The 26,222-nt window shown below is 48.1% G+C and overlaps 1 protein-coding gene across 1 annotated transcript in view; it reads right to left on the bottom strand.

Annotated features, from left to right (window-relative positions):
- Window positions 1-26,222, bottom strand: part of ZNF451 (zinc finger protein 451) — an 837,322-nt gene that overhangs the window by 603,722 nt on the left and 207,378 nt on the right. The window contains exon 4 of the mRNA XM_086926452.1: window positions 3,486-3,597. Coding sequence (XP_086782578.1) covers window positions 3,486-3,597 — 112 coding nt within the window. The remainder of the gene's footprint in view (window positions 1-3,485; window positions 3,598-26,222) is intronic.

Below are 26,222 nucleotides of genomic sequence, written 5' to 3'. Positions count from 1 at the left end.
TTGTTCCTAATGTTTGTATTTTACCGAGGTCAAAAAGAGATCGAATTAGTGGTCTACTGATTTTGCTCGATTACTTTTATTTTTTTACACGATTTTTCACTATCTGCAAAGACTAAACAGAGTATTGCGACTTTGTGCTTGTTTGTAAATAGAGAATGATCCAAAGAGAACCAATTCTAAAACAGTAAATGCTTGGATAATAATCAATCAAATGGAGAGACAAGCAGGTACGACGGATTACAACAGGGGTAAAGGTCTGCGTTAACTACCGTTCACTATCTGCAAAGAGAGAGTACTGCTAAGAGAAAAGAGGGGAGTGGGGGGGGGGGGGGCAGCGTTCAAAGCACATCAGCGTGCATAAACACGAAAACGTTTTTACCTATCACGTACTTGACATTTGACAGCTTTTGATATTTGCTATTAAAAAACCATTGAAATTCACAGAAAAAACCATAGGTTATAGTCGATATATAGTTAGGAATTTGCATTTACAAAACCTTGAAAATTCAATGAAAAAACCATTGGTTTTAGGCCATATATAGTTAGGGATTTGCATTTACAAAACCTTATTTTACTCACATAAAACCATTGAAATTCCATATATAGTTAGATACGCTAACTATATATCGCGCACCCGCAATCCACTGCTGATGATGTCACATATTACATCATTCATGACATGGTTAGTGACATCACTGATGACATCACTGATGACATCTCAAATGACATCACTGATAAAATCACTGATAACATCTCATTTGACATGACTGATCACATCACTGATGATATCATTCATGTGATAATACCATGAACCTCTTCAGACTCTAATATAACCTTAGATACAATCAGTGTAAACAGACAGTCACAGACTGTCACTCATCCTTGGAGTTACTCACACACCTAGTCAGTTATGCCAAAAATCAATCACACCTCCATTTTCTCAACTATACAGTTATACACACCTTACTTATTCAAACATATACTAACACATATTTACTTTACTGTCTTATACAATCTCTGATACATGTTCACAATGATCCATACAGCCACTCACACATTCACTGGCTCTTATGCACAGTTATTTATAGATGTCAACTCTCACATGTACTGTGTTTTACATATGTACTTACTTTGACATGTAGCACTGAGATATCCATTCACTCACTAATACACTCATGCACAGTCAACCGCCCATACAGCTGTTTCCACATGCACTTTTGAATCCATACATATAGTGAATCAACTACTCACACATCTATGTACAGAGTCACACACCTCCCAGCCACCCATACACACACACTCAGTTTCCCATACAAATACTTGGACAACCAATCAATAACCCATACAGTTACTCATATAGCTACTGATCAACATATGCAGCAGTTTGTAGAACAACAGATATAATGATGCACAAATTAAAACAGTTTAGTCACTAACCCGTGCACTCAGTGAGACACATTTAATCACTCACTCAATCAGTCAGTCATGCACCTAGTAAATCCTTCATCCAGACACTTATATATCCACTCATTCTTCAATATGTAAAACATATTTTAACTTTACAGAAACATACAGTCACTGGATGTTGTCATCAGTGATGTCACTAACCATGTCATGAATGATGTAATATGTGACATCATCAGCAGTGGATTGCGGGTGCGCGATATATAGTTAGCGCATCTAACTATATATGGAATTTCAATGGTTTTATGCGAGTAAAATAAGGTTTTGTAAATGCAAATCCCTAACTATATATGGCCTAAAACCAATGGTTTTTTCATTGAATATATATATATATATATATATATATATATATATATATATATATATATATTACGTCAGTTGCAGGTTTCCCCAAACGAACAGAGGCAACTGGAAGACTGTCTTATCTCACTTTTGTTTAATGGCAGCAGGCGCGCACAAGGCTACACAGCAGTTCCACTTCAATTGAATAGTTCGCCTGACGCGTTTCAGGAATACCTTTCCTTTCCTCAGAGGCGTGTTTCTTGCTGGCTTCTATGGCATCATTTTAACATCTCGCGCTCTTCCAAATAAACACCTGCCTTAAGTGGGCGTGGCCAAACCGGCTTTCTGGGTGTTGTAGTGCAATTTGTAGTGCGAAATTGTCTCTTACCCCAGTGGGTTTGCGCATAGTGTCCAATCTTAAAACCATTGTTTTTTCCCCAGTGGGTAGAAGCGGTTCCGCCGCTGTCCTGTGCTTTGCTTTGTTGCTGTCATCGTGAAGGGGAACACTCTCCTGCAAGGATGCTCACCCTGCTTCCTTCTTGTAATTCGAACACCGATGAAGTGCTCGAAAAGAACCGCTCTTCAGCGATGGGCTTCTGTCCTCGGCCGAGGCCAGCCGATTTACATTACGTCAGTTGCAGGTTTCCCCAAACGAACAGAGGCAACTGGAAGACTGTCTTATCTCACTTTTGTTTAATGGCAGCAGGCGCGCACAAGGCTACACAGCAGTTCCACTTCAATTTAATAGTTCGCCTGACGCGCCTGCTGCCATTAAACAAAAGTGAGATAAGACAGTCTTCCAGTTGCCTCTGTTCGTTTGGGGAAACCTGCAACTGACGTAATGTAAATCGGCTGGCCTCGGCCGAGGACAGAAGCCCATCGCTGAAGAGCGGGTCTTTTCGAGCACTTCATCGGTGTTCGAATTACAAGAAGGAAGCAGGGTGAGCATCCTTGCAGGAGAGTGTTCCCCTTCACGATGACAGCAACAAAGCAAAGCACAGGACAGCGGCGGAACCGCTTCTACCCACTGGGGAAAAAACAATGGTTTTAAGATTGGACACTATGCGCAAACCCACTGGGGTAAGAGACAATTTCGCACTACAAATTGCACTACAACACCCAGAAAGCCGGTTTGGCCACGCCCACTTAAGGCAGGTGTTTATTTGGAAGAGCGCGAGATGTTAAAATGATGCCATAGAAGCCAGCAAGAAACACGCCTCTGAGGAAAGGAAAGGTATTCCTGAAACGCGTCAGGCGAACTATTCAATTGAAGTGGAACTGCTGTGTAGCCTTGTGCGCGCCTGCTGCCATTAAACAAAAGTGAGATAAGACAGTCTTCCAGTTGCCTCTGTTCGTTTGGGGAAACCTGCAACTGACGTAATATATATATATATATATATATATATATATATATATATATATATATATATATATATATATATCCCCCCCCCCCCCCCCAAAGCCATCTTCCCTCCTCCGTCGTCGTCCAATCGGTAATGGCACTAAATTAGCTGCTTTCAGAGGCATACTAACTGGAGGTGCAGTAGGCCATTCTTAAGTGTTCCACTGTCCTTGCACAGTCCCTAAATTTGCAATTACATTTAGAAGAATATAGTGATTATTCAATGCTTGTGAAACTGAAAATATTCTTCCTGCTTAGCAGCCATAAAAAGTCAAATATGTAAAACAGTACATGAGGGTAAAGCTGCATATGTACTAGCATGTCCTGATTTAAATACCTGGCATTTTTACCCAATGGTCCACACATCTTCGTGCCTCTTCAGTGCCTTCGTGTCCCTTTATAAACTCTAGCTCCTGTAATCCATGGGCATGCAGCGAGTCCTTTCTTTCCTGCAAATTGAAATAATAAAACATTAAGACAAAGATGGGAGGTAAATGACAGAATCCTAAAATGTTAAGTCTCATTTTCAAGTGACTATTGCCGTAATTATATTTTCGACTGGAAGTAGGAAATTTATTTTTTTCCCATTGTGGGTATCACCCTCGTTCACAAACAACCTGTGTTTCTCTCCCACATTTTCAGAGTAGAATCCATTGGTTCTTACACTGCTATTGTGGCAGAGCATTCTGGGGGGTGTCTTACTTGGGCGCAATCCATTGGGGACCAGTTCATGATCTCTTATCTTATGTCCTTCTTGACCGGAATAATCTTCGTCATTACTGGTGTACCATATCATGTGCTTGGTATGAGAGGCTAGTAGGTGATCCAGCCAGATCCATTAAGTTACACAGAAGTATCCAATGCTCAATAGCACGGAATGAAATGGCACTTGGTGGTCACTAGTTCACTTGACATATAGAAGGACGTACACAGCAAGCACAGAGCAGGGGGCACGACAGTTGTTTCAGATGGAACCTTAGGGTGACCAAAGAACATATAAAGAAAGTACTTCACCCTGAGCTGTCATGCCATACATAGGTCATATTCGTGGGTTCCAATAAAGCTTTCAAGGAGGTAGATCATCTTACCATGACAGCTGGTGATATATGACAACAGTTAATCCAATAGCTGTGCATGATTTCACTGATGAAGACCCAATTAGCTAACCTGGAAAGAAAGTAGCTTGATGGGAACAACTACATGCCAAGCAGAACCAGATTCTGTGCTAATGGATTGCACTGCAACAACATTTGGATCACTAGTGGAGCGAGGCATAACCAATAGAATGTGTTATTTTACAAGGATGCTGCCTGAATTCAATGCACCTACCAAGCCAATGACTATCCTTCTACACCCCCTCCCGCCAACTTCGCTCTTCCAGCCAAGCCCTCGCCACTGTACCTCGCATCAACAAGACCACCATGGGAGGCAGATCATTCTCTTACCTGGCTGCTAAAACATGGAACTCACTCCCCGCTTACCTTCGCCTCACCCAGAACCACCTAGCATCAAGAAAGCAACTTAAAACGTGGATATTTGACAAGTAATCCTCCTCCCATTTCTAAGCGCCTTGAGACCCTCTGGGTAGGTAGTGCGCTATATAAATTCTCTGACTTGACTTGACTTGACTACTAAGTCACTAGAAGCAGCATGCAGAGTCATTTTGTTTTTCTAATTAGTTGGTCAACTGGCAAATATATCCTACAAACTGCGTGTAGGTTTAATCCAAATAAAGTACACGAGGAAAGGACAAACAAGCATTTGCAATGCAATAGGTCTCGCATTAGTTGGACTTTGAGCTATTGGCATTGTAAATGGCAATTTTTTGTTTCAGTGGACTATATATATATATATATATATACTTATAATGTGGTATATGTGTGTGTGTATATATATATATATATATATATATATATATATATATATATATATATACATACACACACACACACACATATACATATACCACATTATAAGCTTTTATAGGAACTCTGCAGTAAAGTTATGGCTATGTTAAAATAAAGGGGTGCGAATGGATGAATGAAAATAAAAAAAAGGGTCTTAAAATGCAAGATACAATGTGTTGCAGGTGACAGCGACGACCTATCGTTTAATAAAAATACATATAGAAAAAGCACCTACATAGAATGTGAAACCTGGGAACTTCAGGAAAGTGGCTGGCACCAACGCGGTGACAGACAGATAGGGATTCATGTTTAAGTATATATACATACAAATACACCACGAGATGGTGTCCTTTATGTTCTAATTTACCATTTTAAGATGGTTAGACACCCACATTGGAGGGCTAAATTAAAACAAAAACTGTTAAGAGCGGCCCACTAAACATTTCTTTTTTTTTTTTAACAAAGGAGCAGCCCCATCTCAAGTTTGAAATAAAGCAGGATGTGGGAAAAAGAATGAGGGGGGCAGAGGGAAGAGGAGGTCACATTGCTGAGCGCAGGAGGAGCGAAATAGGAGCCGACTTTGCTGCATGTAAAATGAGGGGACAAGAGACTGGGAATGGTTCAGCTGCCTCCTGCATGCACCAGTCCTTTTATGTTAGGGAAGGTTGCACTGCTGCTCCAATGCTTGCTAAAAACATTTTCGCTATACAAATGCTAAAACGATTAGCTGGTCAGTGGCGGTTTATAGTAAACCTGAAACACTATTCGAAGGTGGGTGTAATGCTTTAATTCTTTCAAGTATTCACACCCTGGGGATTAACTCCTTCCAAGTATGTATATACTCGAGGCCAGAAGGGATAGTTCGCCTGTTAATAACGAGGAACTAATTCGATTACAACATGAAGTTAACAAAAACATCTTTGTATACCTAAAGGAAGTGCTGACACGCTTGCAAAGGCCTGTGGTATGTTCATGCAGCTTGAACACGGTGTCCTTACTGCATGCACTGTACTACAAATGGCCCGAGTGCTCCTAAATCAGAAAGGCAGATTCTTGGCGCTCGATGACGACTGAATTGAGGCGTTTCGTTGCGTGCGTGCGTCAGTGTTTTAAAGCACCAGGCCTCACCCTTTCAGAAGTAGACACCTCACCCTATGTATCCTCGCTCTATGCTCCCTTGAGTGGCATTGGAAAGGGTTCCTTAAAGCTTGGTTGCCAGTCAGTGTTGAGAGGGCTGTACAAAAACGAGTTTGAGCTATTGACATTGCAAATAATAATGCCTTTCTTTTTTTTGTTTGAAAAACCAATAAAAGGCATGGTTATTTTCAATGCCAATAGCTGAAACTTGCGTAACTGCGAGTACAACATTTGTGGGAATGCAAAACAGCAAATATAACGGGTAGATGTTTGTTGTTTGTAATTGAGGGCGGGCGATAGATGGTGTGGTAGATTAGGGTAAGGGATTTTTCTTGGAGACAGTGGGCAGTGCTGCAGGCCGGGCATGATTCTGCTATGCGCAAGTATGGAGTTGGCTAAAGGATTATCGGCTAGTGTGGAGTGCAGCGAAGGGGCTTAAAGATGTATTCATTATAAATAACTTTGCCCACAACTTCCTCGGGCTGTGGTTTAAATATAGTACAGTAATAGAATGCAAGTGTGTGCAACTGTATACGGTTACTGACAAGTGTTATATGTACATGTGTGTGCTCATAACACACTACACACAATATTCATGTATGACTGCCCACAGCTTAAGGCAAATCGCGTGAACATCTCGCTCTACCTCTTTTTTCACCTTAGTTGCTTAGCATTGCATTGGATCTTGTGGTTTTGTTGACACTTTAGGAATACCGAGACGACAGGGGGGGGGGGGGGGCACTCCGGGTGACAGCGCTGCGGGCAGCGTCGAGGCACATCCCGCTAGACTCTCTGTTTAATATGGCACTAAGTGGGTGAAAGGGGATAGCATAGGCCTGTGCACTCTCTGCCAGGACTTACACAGATACGGTGCTCATGCAGTCTCTGATTGTCTGTATCATTAAAAACATGTGGAAGACTCCCCCACAGACACCTGCCGAATGCGGTACACCCCCTCCCTTCCGTATCTTAACTCTTAAAACAAAGGTGTGCCAAATCCTCTTAACGCACGTCACTCTAAAAAATGGACCTGATAAAAATTCTTTATGACAAAACATCAAGGCTGCTATACATGTGGATACATGAAAAATCCTAAAAAGGCGTACGGCAAGCAGAGGTGCAAGATGAAAGGGTAGGTATATGACTATATACTCACCCCCCAAAAACTTCTACTATAGCTTCAGTAACCCTACATAGAAGAAAATGTAAAGGTAACCCTGAGATAGAACAAGGACAACAGGACTGGGAAGGAATAAAGACAACAAGGACAATGGGGAGGGGTGCGGGAACAAAGGAATACGAACAAAGGGAGAGGGCAGGAACAAAGACAAAACAAACTACTGCAGGAGGGGAGGCGGGAGCAAAGTGAACACAGGTAATCGGAGGGGGCCAGGAGCAAAGCAAAACACGAATAGGAACGTTACAAAACAGGCCGAGGCAAAAGAAAAAGTAGTGCGCATACCAAAACGTATGGCCCATATTGAAAGGATCCATGTAGCACGGGCGGTCCGCAGGGCGGGAACAAAACAACCACAATGCGGGACAAATGTCCTCTAGTCATAAATGAAAACTATGAAAATTATGAAGGCAGACCAGCAACCAATGAACAACAGTGGACGTGTGATGATGTGTTCAAACTCCACAGTGGTATTACAGCATTCCTCACGACACAGCGAATGCACGCTGTCTCTAGGCTCGGCATAAAAACGCTGATGCTGTACAGCATGAACAAAAGGACAATAGGTGCAATGATGAATTGGTAATTAAACAAGGTAACCAACCACAGATTCAAACGAGCGCAGGCGGGCCCGCGGCCCTTGTACCTTGTACTTCCATGGCCCTGGTCTGCCCGCTGTCCTCGGGCTCGGTCAGGCGCAGCTGATATTAGATCCGGGTCTTTCTTTCCGCGGCGGGCTGGCACGCGCGCGCTCACTCAGTGCGTAGGAGCTTTCGCAGCTGTATAGGAGGGCGAGAGGGGGCACGCGCCGGCAGTCAGTCAGGCAGACTGACGGACCGAGCGCCATGGAGCCGCTGCTGCTGCTCACCGCCTGCCTCCTGCTGCTCGGCGGGGCCCGCGCCGACCTCTCCGGTGAGTGTGAGGAAAGGGGGGGGGAGGGGGGGGGGCATCTCACCCCTGGGCGGGTGGCGGCAGGCAGGCGGGCGGTATGTGTGTGTGTGTGTCTGCGTGCATGTGCGCTCGTGTGTCTCTCTGTGTGTGTGCTCGTGTGTGTGTGTGTGTGTGTGTGCGTGCTTGTGCGAAAAGCTGTGGCTGTGTGTGTGTATGCGAGAAGTGCATGAGGCACAAACTGTAGAGGGTCGCGTGTAAAACTGAAACTGCCACAGTTGACGCGCGCGACCTAATCCCAGTCAAGGAGCTGCGCGTTCACATTGCTTGTCCGCTGTCTGTTCCCCTTGAGCCCTTGAAAGATGAAATGATCACAATAAGTCTCGCAGCGACGGATCGCTTTCGCGATCCGGTTCGCAGTGCGAGACCTAAAAAAGAAACACTTGAAACCGGGAGCCCTACTTAAGATTTATTAAAATTCCAACTTCAACATTGGATTGGATATTTATTAACTATTAAAACAGAATTCTCATTATATGTCGAGCTGATCTCATTCCTTAGATACAGTAATAGCATTTTCATCTGGATTCTGATTTCCTACAGAGGATAGCTAATAATAACAGTGAAAATAGCTGTTAGGGCCCGGTCACTGAAGGGACATGATATGTTTTACATGTACCACTTTTAAATACTATCAGTTGGCCCCTGTGGGCAACAAGGCCTACATAAGAAGTGACCAACTGATATTTAAAAGGGAGGATTTTTACCCATCAAAACGCTCTTTTAACAGATTGCACTGCAGATCTTACACTGCAACAGTTAGGCTACAATGTTTGGTATGAAACCATGTTTTCCTTTGTCACACTAGTGGATGGCACAATAAGTGCTGCAGTACAAGTGTGACATTTAATTTTTCATAAGAGTTTAGATCAACCAAAGGGTCAATCCAGTCACGCACTGTTCACTTGGTGTTATGCCACACCTTGTATTTTTACGAACGTAATCAAAACTTAATAAATTGCTTTACATTCATTGATTCTATTATTATTATGTCTAAAAAGTTCATGTTTTAAATCACATGTTATTCGACAGTCACTTTTCATTGTATAAACACGACATTTATATCTTAATTATCACATTTCCCATTGATAATTAACAACAAGCTTTTTAACACATAACACCTCTTGATCGCACGCCCGGTGCATTTCGGCACCCAATTGGTGCCTTCCTCAGGGGCCTCACTATAAGAAAAAAAAAACCATAATGATTGTCTTATATGCTCATGGATGCTCACTAATGTATTGAAAACTTGCCATGTGTGGTCATACCTTGCGGATGGTAAGGTTTTGCGTGTGGAATCTGTAATAGATATATGTAAGAATCAATAGATGTATTCCTCACTTGTAGTACGGGGGAAGAACATAATTAATATGTATAAATATCTTACCGATACAGTGCTGGGGTGTGACAACATATGTGCTGTAAAAAGAAACACAAAGAATTTCATGCCTTATAGTCATACTGTAAGTGTCATAAACACTTAGATCTTAGTGCTTAACTGTCTCATTTGAGACTGAACGTCCTACCTGTGACTGTTGCTCTCTGTCTCTAACCTGGATATCAACAAGAAAACGCATGTAGCAGTGTTAGGTACGGGCTTATATTTAAGGAATAAGTTCTGCATGAATAAAGATAATGATCCAGATCTCATACCTGTAGGAAATGTGATATTGTGATCTGCGGAAAGATACAAGAAACAGCATTAAGAATAAGTATCACCACGCTACCATTCGTTTTTAAAAAAAACGTTTTAAAAAACTAATCAAATTAGAATGCTACTCGAGACAGATATTGCCCAGTGGTCGGCATATAGTTTAACTTGGACTGTGCCCTGTATGCTAATAGAAACAAGATGGTTACGGCTTACCTAAAGTCGATATCTCTGCGTCTGTAATCAGATTCTCTGTAGTCGTGAGTACGGAAGATTTGCCTTCCTATGCGGTGATCGCGTTAAGACGGCGTCTCGCTTAGTGGCCACTAACGACGGACTATTCGTCGGCAGTGGAACGTAACAGATGTTCCGGCGTTGCCATCTTAGAATGACCTAAAACAAGTGCTTATACGCTAGTTCTCGAGTGTAAAAGAAGAATTGTCCTGTAGAGCGGATTCCGAATATTGATTAATAATAATACGGTTAATGTCTGGAGAGATGTGTGAATTTATTGTGTCAGATGCCGGATCGAAAAAATTGTCCACGTAATGTATGTGCCAATGTGTATATTGCCAATATATTTCGGAGAAAAAAAGGTCCTAAATGTAGGTGTTTGTGGTGATGTGTACTAGTGCGCTTTCTGTTCACAGAATAAATGTTCAATGAAGTGTGAGTGTTTCCATAAAAAATATTTATTTGCATCAACATTTCTGCCCAAATCAATATTGATATTACAATCTAAGGATCATACATGAATGCCCATTTGTTCAAGTTAAAGACATTCATGAAATCTTTATCCAATCCCCATTGTCAGATAAAATTGCACAGTCTGTCTAGGTATATATTGAAGTTATGAAAAGATATCATAGAAACCCTTGTCACCTATTTACTGCAAGTGGTGAAAGTTCTATGTCATTGCGTACTCTTTATTCAGTCTCTGTCACAGAACTGATTCATAAATGGCACGATAAATCATATCTGTCATTAAGCCCTGCCGGCTTCATGGTATTCCGATTTTTTACTAAGTAACCAGTGGCAGGACGCCTCCCGCCCTCCCGGATATTTAAGCAGTAGTGCCCATCATTCTATGTACTTGTTTACTCTCCCCTGAGGCGGAAGTCAGAGGCTCTACTCTCTATCCCTTTTGCGGTGTAATTGTGGTAACTTTTAAAACTTGAAAATATTTTAATTGTTGCGCTTTTAATACCACTGCATAACCGCGCTCCTCGAGTGCAAAATTTGCTTTGCACCGAGGCACGCTCCTCTCACCTTTCCTTCCCGGCGTGGCCGATTAGGGGCTGACGACGCGGGGTAAAGGCGACATCTTGGAGGGAGAAAGGGTTGGCGGTCCAGTGGCAGGACGCCTCCCACCCTCCTCTGCAGAGTATAAAATGATGAGGCCATTCCGTCCGCGCAGCGGGCGCGCCGGACAAGGGCCTAGGGCCACCACCCCTGGCTCTACCGAATGCACTCGCCTCCTATCCTACACTCACTCCTCGCTAACTGATCTACGCCCACAACTTATGGAAGGATGTACCAGATATAGTCCGGACTCCATATCTTCCACTACAATTTTAAAATGTAAGCACTGTCAGGCTGCCATCCCCCTTTTAAACAAATCGGTGGGAAGCGACAATCAAAATCAGACAACACAAAAATTTATAACTGCTCTCATTAATGTTCGCTCTTTGGCTAAACACAGGCAAGAAATTGCCGACCTACTTCTAGACAGGAACATCGATATAATGTTCCTGACAGAGACTTGGCTGGATAAAACATCGGATCCAGATCTTGTGATAGCCGTCCTAAAAGGATTCAAAGCCTACAGGCTGGACAGAACAGGCAAAAGAGGAGGCGGGATAGCTAAAATTGCCCGGGACTCTCTCAAAATCCGCACCACGGCAATACCCTCCACAGCATGTGAGGCGTTCCAATTTGATATCTACCTGTCTCCCTCTTATAACTTTAAAGGCATACTATTATATAGACGACCTGAAATTCGGTCGGGATTTCTTACAGAAATCCCCACTATCTTAGAAGCCTTTGCAACTGAGAAGTCTATAACATTGCTAGGAGACTTCAATTTCCATCTGGACTGTAATAGAGATAAAAACACCATATCTTTACAGTCGGAAGTGGAGGTCTTCGGTCTATCACAGCTGGTGATGTGAATTACCCACAATGCAGGACATACACTAGACGGAATATTTACTAATCTAGACAATCTGCTAGTTACTGACGTCCTGCCAATGACTTGGACTGACCATTACTTGGTACTAGGTACGATAAAAATTTGCGAAACCTCCACTGTTAAAACACCTACCCCCAAACAGGAACCTTTTAAGGTATGGAAAGACATCAATATTCCTAACCTTAAGGTAGCATTAGACAATTCTAAGCCCACCTTGTCTAATGATCTAGAAATAGCTACTAAGCAATACCAAGCTTGGCTGTACCAGGCTACTAACAAATTAGTACCAGTTAAAAAAATGTGCAGGAATAGAAGTTCCCCATCAGCACCCTGGTACACAGAGGAACTCAGAAAACAAACAGCTATGTAGAAATAAAGAAAGACACTGGAGGAAAAATGAGGACGATGAAAGTAAAAATATGTATAAGGAGCTTCAAATTCAGTATAAACTTGATTATAGAGGCTAAAAAAAAGTACTACAAATTGGAAGCGCAAAAAACTAATAAAAAGCTCTATGACATAACCAAAGAGCTTGCAGGAGGTGCTCCTGACTTGAACCCCCCTTGTTCACAAAGTTTCTGTGACTCATTAGCATCCTTCTTTTTCACTAAAGTGAATGATATCTTTTCAGCATTTAACTCCGCTGATAATCAAAGCACCGAGGATATAACAACGCCACTTACTGACAATATTTTTCCTCAGTTTGCAGAAATTACAGAAAATCAAATCCAGGACATCATCAAATCCATTAAGTCAGGCTCAGCATTGGATCCTTGTCCCCTGAAAACTCTCCGCCAATTAATGGACACCGTGGTTCCAGTCATAACCCAAATTTGTAATCTAATGTTCCGCACAGGAATTTTCCCTAATCCTTTAAAAAAGACCTTACTGAAGCCACTTCTGAAAAAATCTGGCCTAGATAAAACGGAGTTGAAAAACTACAGGCCTATAGCCAACCTCCCGTTTCTTGCCAAAATAGCAGAGAAAGCCATGAATACTGAACTTGCGGAATTTATCGAGCAACACCATCTGCTCGATGAAACCCAATTTGGATTCCGCAAGTTTCATGGAACAGAAACGGCGCTTATCAAAGCGGCGGATGACATCCGATTAATCCGAGACCAAGGAGGCGCAGCACTGTTGGTGCTTCTAGACTTATCGGCCGCCTTCGACACGGTTGACCACAAGATCTTGGTCGACCGTGTTGAAAAGATGGGCGTGCAAGGCCTAGCTAAAAAACTACTGGCATCTTTCCTGACGGATAGATCCCAGGCAGTCACCCTACGACAATTCGAGTCAGCAGAGTTGTCCTTGCCATGTGGGGTACCTCAAGGTTCATCCCTTAGTCCGACACTATTCAACATCTATGTGTCGTACCTCGCTAAAACAATCAAAGCGCATGGGATGAACCTTACCTCATGCGGATGACACCCAGTTGATTCTGGCCGTCAGAGATGATGGGGAAACAGTAGCGGAGAGTTTTAAAGCAGGTATGATGGCCATCGGACAGTGGATGTCAGCAAACTGTTTAAAACTGAACTCCGATAAAACCGAAGTGGCAACCTTTGGTCATCTCAGCCCAAATTGGTCCCCGGAATGGTGGCCGTCATCCTTTGGAGCCTTGCCCAAACCAACCACGAAGGTGAGAAACTTGGGCATCATTTTTGACGACAACTTGAACTTCATGGCTCATGCCAACCAGACGGCCGCCACAGCGTTTTACAAACTACGCTTGGTTAAGAAGATCCTTCCTTTTCTCCCCAAAAATGTAGGCAAGACATTAGTTAGCGCCCTTGTCCTGTCAGCATTAGATTATTGCAATGGCCTGTTTGCCAATGCCCAAATTAGTATCATCAAGAAAATGCAGAAAGTACAGAACGCAGCGGCCAGACTTCTCTCGGATATTCCCAAATTTAAGTCCATAACTGAGACCTTGAGAAGCTTTCATTGGCTCCCTATCAGGAATAGAATTAAATTCAAAACATTGTGTATTGTTTATAAATCGCTACACCAACAAGCCCCTCAATTCCTGAGAGACCACCTTATTCCATATATTCCTTCTCGACCTCTCCGTTCAGCTAAGCTGAACGATCTGGTAGTACCACGGACTAAATTAGTCAACTGGGGAGACAGACATTTCCTGGTTGCCGCCCCTAAACTATGGAACACACTTCCTCAATCCATTAGATCCAGCCCAAATCTCCTGTCATTCAGAAAGAAACTGAAAACATGGTTGTTTAACCTCTAAGAGCCAGAAGCCAAGCATAGGAGTGTTCACAATAGTACAGCGCCGAGACGCCTGCGGGCATTTGTTCGCGCTTAAGAAATGCTAAAAATAAATAAATAAATAAATAAATATAATTCTCGCTGCAAAAGTTTCTGCCTCATGTCGATGCCTTGTTTAGATTCCACTCTTTCTATGATCAAACACCGTAAATGAGAAATGGAATGATTCTGATCCTTCCAATGGGTGGCCTGGGGTGATGTTAGAGACTGATTTCTGATTTTACTTTTATGCTCTGTGATTCTGATTTTAAGTTTACGCTCAGTTTTTCCCACGTACATCTGGCTGCACGGGTATTTAATACCATATATCACATTCTGTGTATTGCAATCACTTGTGTGTCTTAATTTTATCAGTTTGCCAGTTGAAGGGTGGTTAAAAGAATTTCCAGTAATCACATTATTGCAATGTGTGCAATTTAGACACCGTGATGTGCGCTTATTGATGGTCTCCTTAGGAGGGGTATTGGGTCTTTTAAGAAGTTCCTTTAGGTTCCTGCCTCTGGTATATGCATGCATTGGTGGCTCCTGGAATATGCCCTTAAAGTCTGGTTCGTTAGATAGTAGTTCCCATCTCTGGTTTATGATCTTTTTGATTGCTGTGGATTGTGTTGTGTATTTAGACACAAAAACCATTTTGTTGCTTCGTGCTTTTGCTTGGACTACGTTTTACACAAATTTGTTCAAGGTTGGCAATCATACATCAGGGATACAACTGATTTTTTAAATAAACTTGCAGATTTAACCAAAGATTTTCAAAACAACTGGATTCTATGTACCATCGACGTGGTAGTGCTCTACACGTCTATCCCGCATATGACAGGTATAGAGTCAGTTGAATGGGCACTTTTACAAATGGAAGATCTACAGACAGAAAAGATTTTGATATTACAACTCTTGAAATTCTGTTTGCAAAACAGTTATTTTGAGTGGAACAACAGGCATTACGGTAGGTTAACAGGTACCTCCGTGGGTTTTTCGGGGGCATCTGGGTATCCAAACATCTTTATGGCTCAATTTGAAGCAGACAACTTGATGAGCACAGAGCAATGGAAAAACATCAAAATGTATTGTCTATTCATAGATGATATATTCTTGATATGGCAAGACACGCAAGAAGAACTGGAGCAATTGATCATACATTTAAACGCAGTAAATCCGAGGATACAATTCACTCATAAAATTGATCATCAAACTATGGATTTCTTAGACGTGAGAATTATCAAAACTCAGACTGGGTTTCAGCACCAATTGTACACTAAACCAACAAACCGGAATAATGCTCTGGCCTATACCAGTTTTCACCCAAAAAGCCTAATCGGGAATCTACCATATTCGCAATTGATACGAATTAAACGGATCTGTTCTGACCCCCAGGTTGGTCAGGCTAAAATGGAGGAACACCTAACCAAATACAAGGACAGAGGATACCCAATAGAGGTGTTGAACCAAAGTAAGGACAGAGCCTTGAAAATAAGCAGACAGCAATTACTCCAAAGAAAAGCAAAAGCACGAAGCAACAAAATGGTTTTTGTGTCTAAATACACAACACAATCCACAGCAATCAAAAAGATCATAAACCAGAGATGGGAACTACTATCTAACGAACCAGACTTTAAGGGCATATTCCAGGAGCCACCAATGCATGCATATACCAGAGGCAGGAACCTAAAGGAACTTCTTATAAAACCCAATACCACTCATAAGGAGACCATCAACAAGGGCACATCACGGTGTCTAAATTGCACACATTGCAACAATGTGATTACTGGAAATTATTTTAACCACCCTACAACTGGCAAACTGATAAAATTAAGACACACAAGTGATTGCAACACACAGAATGTGATATATAGTATTAAATGCCCGTGCGGCAAGAAGTATGTGGGAAAAACTGAGCTTAAACTTAAAATAAGAATCACGGAGCATAAAAGTAAAATCAGAAATCGGTCTCTAACATCACCCCTGGCCACCCATTGGAAGGATCAGAATCATTCCATTTCTCAGCTACGGTTTTTGATCATAGAAAGAGTGGAATCTAAACAAGGCATCGACATGAGGCAGAAACATTTGCAGCGAGAATTATACTAGATAAAAAATCTGAATACCATGAAGCCGGCAGGGCTTAATGACAGATATGATTTATCGTGCCATTTATGAATCAGTTCTGTGACAGAGACTGAATAAAGAGTACGCAATGACATAGAACTTTCACCACTTGCAGTAAATAGGTGACAAGGGTTTCTATGATATCTTTCCATAAGTTCAATATATACCTAGACAGACTGTGCAATCTTATCTGACAATGGGGATTGGATAAAGATTTCATGAATGTCTTTAACTTGAACAAATGAGCATGCATGTATGATCCTTAGATTGTAATATCAATATTGATTTGGGCAGAAATGTTGATGCAAAAAAATATTTTTTATGGAAACACTCACACTTCATTGAACATTTATTCTGTGAACAGAAAGCGCACTAGTACTCATCACCACCAACACCTACATTTATACACATTGGCACATACATTACATGGGCAGTTTTTTCGATCCGGCACCTGACACAATAAATTCACACATCTCTCCAGACATTAACCTTAATATTATTCATCAATATTCGGAGTCCGCTCTACAGGACAATACTTCTTATACACTCGAGAACTAGCGTATAAGCACTTGTTTAGTTCATTCTAAGATGGCGACGCCGGAACATCTGTTACGTTCCACTGCCGACGAATAGTCCGTCGTTAGTGGCCACTAAGCGAGACGCCGTCTTAACGCGATCACCGCATAGGAAGGCAAACCTTTCGTACTCACGACTACAGAGAATCTGATTACAGACGTGGAGATATCGACTTTAGGTAAGCCGTAACCATCTCGTTTCTATTAGCATACAGGGTACAGTCCGAGTGAGACTATATGCCGACCACTGGGCAATATTTGTCTCGAGTAGCATTCTAATTTGATTACGTTTTATAAAACGTTTTTTTTTAAAAACGAATGGTAGCGCGATGATACTCATTCTTAATGCAGTTTCTTGTATCTTTCCGCAGATCACAATATCACATAGATCTGGATCATTATCTTTATTCATGCGGAACTTATTCCTTAAATATCAGCCCGTACCTAACACTACTACATGTGTTTTCTTGTTGATATCCAGGTTAGAGACAGAGAGCAACAGTCACAGGTAGGACGTTCAGTCTCAAATTAGACAGTTTAGCACTAAGATTTAAGTGTTTATGACACTTACAGTATGACTATAAGGCATGAAATTCTTTGTGTTTCTTTTTACAGCACATATGTTGTCTGTCACACCCCAGCACTGTATCGGTAAGATATTTATACATATTAATTATGTTCTTCCCCCGTACTACAAGTGAGGAATACACCTATTGATTCTTACATATATCTATTACAGATTCCACACGCAAAACCTTACCATCCCCAAGGTATGACCACACATGGCAAGTTTTCAATACATTAGTGAGCATCCATGAGCATATAAGACAATCATTATAAGTTTTTTCTTTCTTATAGTGAGGCCCCTGAGGAAGGCACCAATTGGGTGCCGAAATGCATTGGGCGTGCGATCAAGAAGTGTTATGTGTTAAAAAGCTTGTTGTTAATTATCAATAGGAAATGTGATAATTAAGATATAAATGTTGTGTTTATACAATGAAAAGTGACTGTCGAATAACATGTGATTTAAAACATGAACTTTTTGGACATCATAATAATAGAATAAATGAATGCAAAGCAATTTATTGCGTTTTGATTACGTTGGTAAACATACAAGGTGTGGCATAACACCAAGTGAACAGTGCGTGACTGGATTGACCCTTTGGTTGATCTAAACTCTTATGATTCCAGGACTGACAACCCTCATCAGTCACAGCACCTTTAGAATAGTAGGATACATTTGAATATATCTGGAGTTCCCCCCACGAACTTTCCAATAACCATTTAATTTTTCATGCCATGAGTGTATTTCCAACCACATATGGCCTTATAGAAAAGTTAAGGTTGCCAATTAGGAGTATGGCAAATTTGTCAAACTTTGGAGGTCAAAGCACATACACTGGGACCTGTTTGGAAGTGCCCCAATGCCAGGGTAAAACAAGCATTGGAAATGCAATAGGTCTCGGATTGTTTTGAGTTAGAGGTAATGGCATTGTAAATGGCAATGTGTTTTATCCATGTGTTCACCCAGCACACTCATACACTGTAATCACTGTCACTCCGCAGTGGCAGTCACTCCGCAGTCACTCCGCAGTGGCAGTCACTCCGCAGTCACTCCGCAGTGGCAGTCACTCCGCAGTGGCAGTCACTCCGCAGTGGCAGTCACTCCGCAGTGGCAGTCACTCCGCAGTGGCTGTCACTCCGCAGTGGCTGTCACTCCGCAGTGGCTGTCACTCCGCAGTGGCTGTCACTCCGCAGTGGCAGTCACTCCGCAGTGGCAGTCACTCCGCAGTCGCAGTCACTCCGCAGTCGCAGTCACTCCGCAGTCGCAGTCACTCCGCAGTCGCAGTCACTCCGCAGTCGCAATCACTCCGCAGTCGCAGTCACTCCGCAGTCACTCCGCAGTCGCAGTCACTCCGCAGTCGCAGGATGTGATGGTGGGCGGACTGCAGGCTGGAAAAGCAAGCGAGGAGGCCGAATGTAGTGGGCGATGTTGTTATTTATTCAAAAACAAGGTAACCAACAGGGTACGGGCCACATAACATAGTCCAGGTAAGGGATCCGAGGTCGGGTAGAGGGCTTGTGTCTGGTTCCTTTCTTCAGGTTCGTCTCTGGGGTCCTTCGTCGGGGAGGTACCTCGGAGGGCAATAAGAGACAAAGAAAGGACCTGTTAGTCTGGTCGCTCACTCTAAATACAATGCTTCCACCGTCAACCGGGTAGTGAGGGAGAGAAAGGAATGACTGTGAGGAAGGGGGGAGGGGGGGAGGGGGGGGGGGGGGGAGCGGTATCCAGAAGGGAGGTAGGGTGAGAGCGAGTCAAATGCAGTCGTGACGGGCAGGGGTTTCACGCAGTGAGGTGCTATACAACTAATATACAGTGAGACGAAGTGCCTAGGGGATAGTCTATACATACAGTATATACAACAAGCACCTAGCGAGCTCTCAGGTGGAATTACGGTACTCACACGGTCCGCCGTGACTCTCCGCTGAGTCACGGCCGCTCTTCAGCCACCTCCTCGGGTCTCCACCAATCCTCCGTCCACACGTCTTCTTCGGGTGCCTCGTCTCCGTCGCCAGCTCCGGTTCGAGTGTCCTGCCACGATACTCCAACGTCGGTCGTCTGCCAACTCTCGGCTTTTACCTGTTCTGACGCTGCCACGGGGTTGGAACTTCCGGGGTTAGCGGGTTGTCCTTCCTGTGGTCGAAAGTCACTGATTGGCTCCTGCAAGAGAGAGGAAGGCGGAGTTCCGTTGGACATGGTTGTAGCGCCTATGTTCGTTACTGTCGTGGGGAAATGATCGCGGCGCTGCAGTCCTGGCGGGAAGGAAGCTGATTCAGGTGTGTGGGAGTGTTCGTAGGATAGGGGGCTCCGGGACTCCGTCTTACACAATCACTCCGCAGTCACTCCGCAGTCACTCCGCAGTCGCAGTCACTCCGCAGTCGCAGTCCCAGTCACTCCGCAGTCGCAGTCACTCCGCAGTCGCAGTCCCAGTCACTCCGCAGTCGCAGTCACTCCGCAGTCGCAGTCACTCCGCAGTCGCAGTCGCAGTCCCAGTCACTCCGCAGTCGCAGTCGCAGTCCCAGTCACTCCGCAGTCGCAGTCGCAGTCCCAGTCACTCCGCACTCGCAGTCGCAGTCCCAGTCACTCCGCACTCGCAGTCGCAGTCCCAGTCACTCCGCACTCGCAGTCGCAGTCCCAGTCACTCCGCACTCGCAGTCGCAGTCCCAGTCACTCCGCAGTCGCAGTCACTCCGCAGTCGCAGTCGCAGTCCCAGTCACTCCGCAGTCGCAGTCGCAGTCCCAGTCACTCCGCACTCGCAGTCGCAGTCCCAGTCACTCCGCACTCGCAGTCGCAGTCCCAGTCACTCCGCACTCGCAGTCGCAGTCCCAGTCACTCCGCACTCGCAGTCGCAGTCCCAGTCACTCCGCACTCGCAGTCGCAGTCCCAGTCACTCCGCACTCGCAGTCGCAGTCCCAGTCACTCCGCACTCGCAGTCGCAGTCCCAGTCACTCCGCAGTCGCAGTCACTCTGCACTCGCAGTCGCAGTCACTCCGCAGTCACTCCACAGTCGCAGTCACTCCGCAGTCACTCCGCAGTCACTCCGCAGTCACTCCGCAGTCACTCCGCAGTCACTCCGCAGTCACTCCGCAGTCACTCCGCAGTCACTCCGCAGTCACTCCGCAGTCACTCCGCAGTCACTCCGCAGTCACTCCGCAGTCGCAGTACCTCTGCAGTCACTCCGCAGTCGCAGTCGCTCCGCACTCGCAGTCGCTCCGCAGTCGCAGTCGCTCTGCAGTCGCTCCGCAGTCGCAGTCGCTCCGCAGTCACTCCGCAGTCGCTCCACAGTCGCAGTCACTCCGCAGTCGCTCCACAGTCGCAGTCGCTCCGCAGTCGCTCCGCAGTCGTAGTCCCAGTCACTCCGCAGTCGCAGTCGCAGTCCCAGTCACTCCGCAGTCGCAGTCGCTCCGCAGTCGCTCCGCAGTTGCAGTCGCTCCGCAGTCGCTCCGCAGTCGCAGTCGCTCCGCAGTCGCTCCGCAGTCGCTCCACAGTCGCTCCGCAGTCGCAGTCGCTCCGCAGTCGCAGTCGCTCCGCAGTCACTCCGCAGTCGCAGTCGCTCCGCAGTCGCAGTCGCTCCGCAGTCACTCCGCAGTCGCAGTCGCTCCGCAGTCACTCCGCAGTCGCAGTCGCTCCGCAGTCACTCCGCAGTCGCAGTCGCTCCGCAGTCACTCCGCAGTCGCAGTCGCTCCTCAGTCACTCCGCAGTCACTCCGCAGTCGCAGTCGCTCCGCAGTCGCAGTTGCTCCGCAGTCACTCCGCAGTCGCAGTTGCTCCGCAGTCGCAGTCGCTCCGCAGTCACTCCGCAGTCGCAGTCGCTCCGCAGTCACTCCGCAGTCGCAGTCGCTCCGCAGTCGCAGTCACTCCGCAGTCACTCCGCAGTCGCAGTCGCTCCGCTGTCGCAGTCGCTCCGCAGTGGCAGTCGCTCCGCTGTCGCAGTCGCTCCGCAGTCGCAGTCACTCCGCAGTCGCTCCGCAGTCGCAGTCACTCCGCAGTCACTCCGCAGTCGCTCCACAGTCGCAGTCGCTCCGCAGTCACTCCGCAGTCGCAGTCGCTCCGCAGTCGCTCCACAGTCGCAGTCACTCCGCAGTCGCAGTCGCAGTCCCAGTCACTCCGCAGTCGCAGTCGCTCCGCAGTCGCTCCGCAGTTGCAGTCGCTCCGCAGTCGCAGTCGCTCCGCAGTCGCAGTCGCTCCGCAGTCGCAGTCGCTCCGCAGTCGCAGTCGCTCCGCAGTCGCTCCGCAGTCGCTCCGCAGTCGCAGTCGCTCCGCAGTCGCAGTCGCTCCGCAGTCACTCCGCAGTCGCAGTCGCAGTCGCTCCGCAGTCGCTCCGCAGTCACTCCGCAGTCGCAGTCGCTCCGCAGTCACTCCGCAGTCGCTCCTCAGTCACTCCGCAGTCACTCCGCAGTCACTCCGCAGTCGCAGTCGCTCCGCAGTCGCTCCGCAGTCGCAGTCGCTCCGCAGTCACTCCGCAGTCGCAGTCGCTCCGCAGTCGCAGTCGCTCCGCAGTCGCTCCGCAGTCGCAGTCGCTCCGCAGTCACTCCGCAGTCGCTCCGCAGTCGCAGTCACTCCGCAGTCACTCCGCAGTCGCAGTCGCTCCGCTGTCGCAGTCGCTCCGCAGTCGCAGTCGCAGTCGCTCCGCAGTCGCAGTCGCTCCGCAGTCGCAGTCGCCCCGCAGTCGCTCCGCAGTCGCAGTCACTCCGCAGTCGCTCCGCAGTCGCAGTCACTCCGCAGTCGCTCCGCAGTCGCAGTCACTCCGCAGTCGCTCCGCAGTCGCAGTCACTCCGCAGTCACTCCGCAGTCACTCCGCAGTCACTCCGCAGTCACTCCGCAGTCACTCCGCAGTCGCAGTCACTCCGCAGTCACTCCGCAGTCGCAGTCACTCCGCAGTCACGTCGCAGTCACTCCGCAGTCACTCCGCGGTCGCAGTACCTCCGCAGTCACTCCGCAGTCGCAGTCACTCCGCAGTCACTCCGCAGTCGCAGTACCTCCGCAGTCACTCCGCAGTCGCAGTACCTCCGCAGTCGCTCCGCAGTCGCAGTCGCTCCGCTGTCGCAGTCGCTCCGCAGTCGCAGTCACTCCGCAGTCGCTCCGCAGTCGCAGTCACTCCGCAGTCGCTCCGCAGTCGCAGTCACTCCGCAGTCGCTCCGCAGTCGCAGTCACTCCGCAGTCACTCCGCAGTCACTCCGCAGTCGTAGTCACTCCGCAGTCACGTCGCAGTCACTCCGCAGTCACTCCGCAGTCGCAGTACCTCCGCAGTCACTCCGCAGTCGCAGTCACTCCGCAGTCACTCCGCAGTCGCAGTACCTCCGCAGTCACTCCGCAGTCGCAGTACCTCCGCAGTCACTCCGCAGTCGCAGTACCTCCGCAGTCACTCCGCAGTCGCAGTACCTCCGCAGTCACTCCGCAGTCGCAGTACCTCCGCAGTCGCAGTCCCTCCGCAGTCACTCCGCAGTCGCAGTCCCTCCGCAGTCACTCCGCAGTCGCAGTCCCTCCGCAGTCCCAGTCGCTCCGCAGTCGCAGTCCCAGTCGCTCCGCAGTCGCAGTCGCTCCGCAGTCGCAGTCACTCCGCAGTCACTCCGCAGTCGCAGTCGCTCCGCAGTCGCAGTCACTCCGCAGTCACTCCGCAGTCGCAGTCGCTCCGCTGTCGCAGTCGCTCCGCAGTCGCAGTCACTCCGCAGTCGCTCCGCAGTCGCAGTCACTCCGCAGTCACTCCGCAGTCGCAGTCGCTCCGCTGTCGCAGTCGCTCCGCAGTGGCAGTCGCTCCGCTGTCGCAGTCGCTCCGCAGTGGCAGTCGCTCCGCTGTCGCAGTCGCTCCGCAGTCGCAGTCACTCCGCAGTCGCAGTCACTCCGCAGTCACTCCGCAGTCGCTCCACAGTTGCAGTCGCTCCGCAGTCACTCCGCAGTCGCAGTCGCTCCGCAGTCGCTCCACAGTCGCAGTCGCTCCGCAGTCGCAGTCGTAGTCCCAGTCACTCCGCAGTCGCAGTCGCTCCGCAGTCGCAGTCGCTCCGCAGTCGCTCCGCAGTCGCAGTCGCTCCGCAGTCGCTCCGCAGTCGCAGTCGCTCCACAGTCGCTCCGCAGTCGCAGTCGCTCCGCAGTCGCAGTCGCTCCGCAGTCACTCCGCAGTCGCAGTCGCTCCGCTGTCGCAGTCGCTCCGCAGTCGCAGTCGCTCCGCAGTCGCAGTCACTCCGCAGTCGCTCCGCAGTCGCAGTCACTCCGCAGTCGCTCCGCAGTCGCAGTCACTCCGCAGTCGCTCCGCAGTCGCAGTCACTCCGCAGTCGCTCCGCAGTCGCAGTCACTCCGCAGTCGCTCCGCAGTCGCAGTCACTCCGCAGTCGCTCCGCAGTCGCAGTCACTCCGCAGTCGCTCCGCAGTCGCAGTCACTCCGCAGTCGCTCCGCAGTCGCAGTCACTCCGCAGTCACTCCGCAGTCACTCCGCAGTCGCAGTCACTCCGCAGTCACTCCGCAGTCGCAGTCACTCCGCAGTCACTCCGCAGTCGCAGTACCTCCGCAGTCACTCCGCAGTCGCAGTCACTCCGCAGTCACTCCGCAGTCGCAGTACCTCCGCAGTCACTCCGCAGTCGCAGTACCTCCGCAGTCACTCCGCAGTCGCAGTCCCAGTCGCTCCGCAGTCGCAGTCCCAGTCCCAGTCACTCTGCACTCGCAGTCCCAGTCCCAGTCACTCTGCACTCGCAGTCGCAGTCCCAGTCACTCTGCACTCGCAGTCGCAGTCCCAGTCACTCTGCACTCGCAGTCGCAGTCCCAGTCACTCTGCACTCGCAGTCGCAGTCCCAGTCACTCTGCACTCGCAGTCGCAGTCCCAGTCACTCTGCACTCGCAGTCGCAGTCACTCTGCACTCGCAGTCGCAGTCACTCTGCACTCGCAGTCGCAGTCACTCTGCACTCGCAGTCGCAGTCACTCTGCACTCGCAGTCGCAGTCACTCTGCACTCGCAGTCGCAGTCACTCTGCACTCGCAGTCACTCTGCACTCGCAGTCGCAGTCACTCTGCACTCGCAGTCACTCTGCACTCGCAGTCGCAGTCACTCTGCACTCGCAGTCGCAGTCACTCTGCACTCGCAGTCGCAGTCACTCTGCACTCGCAGTCGCAGTCACTCTGCACTCGCAGTCGCAGTCACTCTGCACTCGCAGTCGCAGTCACTCTGCACTCGCAGTCGCAGTCACTCTGCACTCGCAGTCACTCTGCACTCGCAGTCGCAGTCACTCTGCACTCGCAGTCGCAGTCACTCTGCACTCGCAGTCACTCTGCACTCGCAGTCGCAGTCACTCTGCACTCGCAGTCGCAGTCACTCTGCACTCGCAGTCACTCTGCACTCGCAGTCGCAGTCACTCTGCACTCGCAGTCGCAGTCACTCTGCACTCGCAGTCGCAGTCACTCTGCACTCGCAGTCGCAGTCACTCTGCACTCGCAGTCGCAGTCACTCTGCACTCGCAGTCGCAGTCACTCTGCACTCGCAGTCGCAGTCACTCTGCACTCGCAGTCGCAGTCACTCTGCACTCGCAGTCGCAGTCACTCTGCACTCGCAGTCGCAGTCACTCTGCACTCGCAGTCACTCTGCACTCGCAGTCACTCTGCACTCGCAGTCGCAGTCACTCTGCACTCGCAGTCGCAGTCACTCTGCACTCGCAGTCACTCTGCACTCGCAGTCGCAGTCACTCTGCACTCGCAGTCGCAGTCACTCTGCACTCGAGTCGCAGTCACTCTGCACTCGCAGTCACTCTGCACTCGCAGTCGCAGTCACTCCGCAGTCACTCTGCCGTCGCAGTCACTCTGCACTCGCAGTCGCAGTCACTCTGCACTCGCAGTCGCAGTCACTCTGCACTCGCAGTCACTCTGCACTCGCAGTCGCAGTCACTCTGCAGTCGCAGTCACTCTGCACTCGCAGTCGCAGTCACTCTGCACTCGCAGTCGCAGTCACTCTGCACTCGCAGTCACTCTGCACTCGCAGTCGCAGTCACTCTGCACTCGCAGTCGCAGTCACTCTGCACTCGCAGTCGCAGTCACTCTGCACTCGCAGTCACTCTGCACTCGCAGTCGCAGTCACTCTGCACTCGCAGTCGCAGTCACTCTGCACTCGCAGTCGCAGTCACTCTGCACTCGCAGTCGCAGTCACTCTGCACTCGCAGTCACTCTGCACTCGCAGTCACTCTGCACTCGCAGTCGCAGTCACTCTGCACTCGCAGTCGCAGTCACTCTGCACTCGCAGTCACTCTGCAGTCGCAGTCGCAGTCACTCTGCACTCGCAGTCACTCTGCACTCGCAGTCGCAGTCACTCTGCACTCGCAGTCACTCTGCACTCGCAGTCGCAGTCACTCTGCACTCGCAGTCACTCTGCACTCGCAGTCGCAGTCACTCTGCACTCGCAGTCACTCTGCACTCGCAGTCGCAGTCACTCTGCACTCGCAGTCACTCTGCACTCGCAGTCGCAGTCACTCTGCACTCGCAGTCACTCTGCACTCGCAGTCGCAGTCACTCCGCAGTCACTCTGCCGTCGCAGTCACTCTGCACTCGCAGTCGCAGTCAC

This window comes from Lissotriton vulgaris, chromosome 6 (assembly GCF_964263255.1).
Source record: "Lissotriton vulgaris chromosome 6, aLisVul1.2, whole genome shotgun sequence".
In the NCBI taxonomy this organism is placed as follows: domain Eukaryota; kingdom Metazoa; phylum Chordata; class Amphibia; order Caudata; family Salamandridae; genus Lissotriton; species Lissotriton vulgaris.
This window is presented reverse-complemented; position numbering and strand designations above follow the sequence as displayed.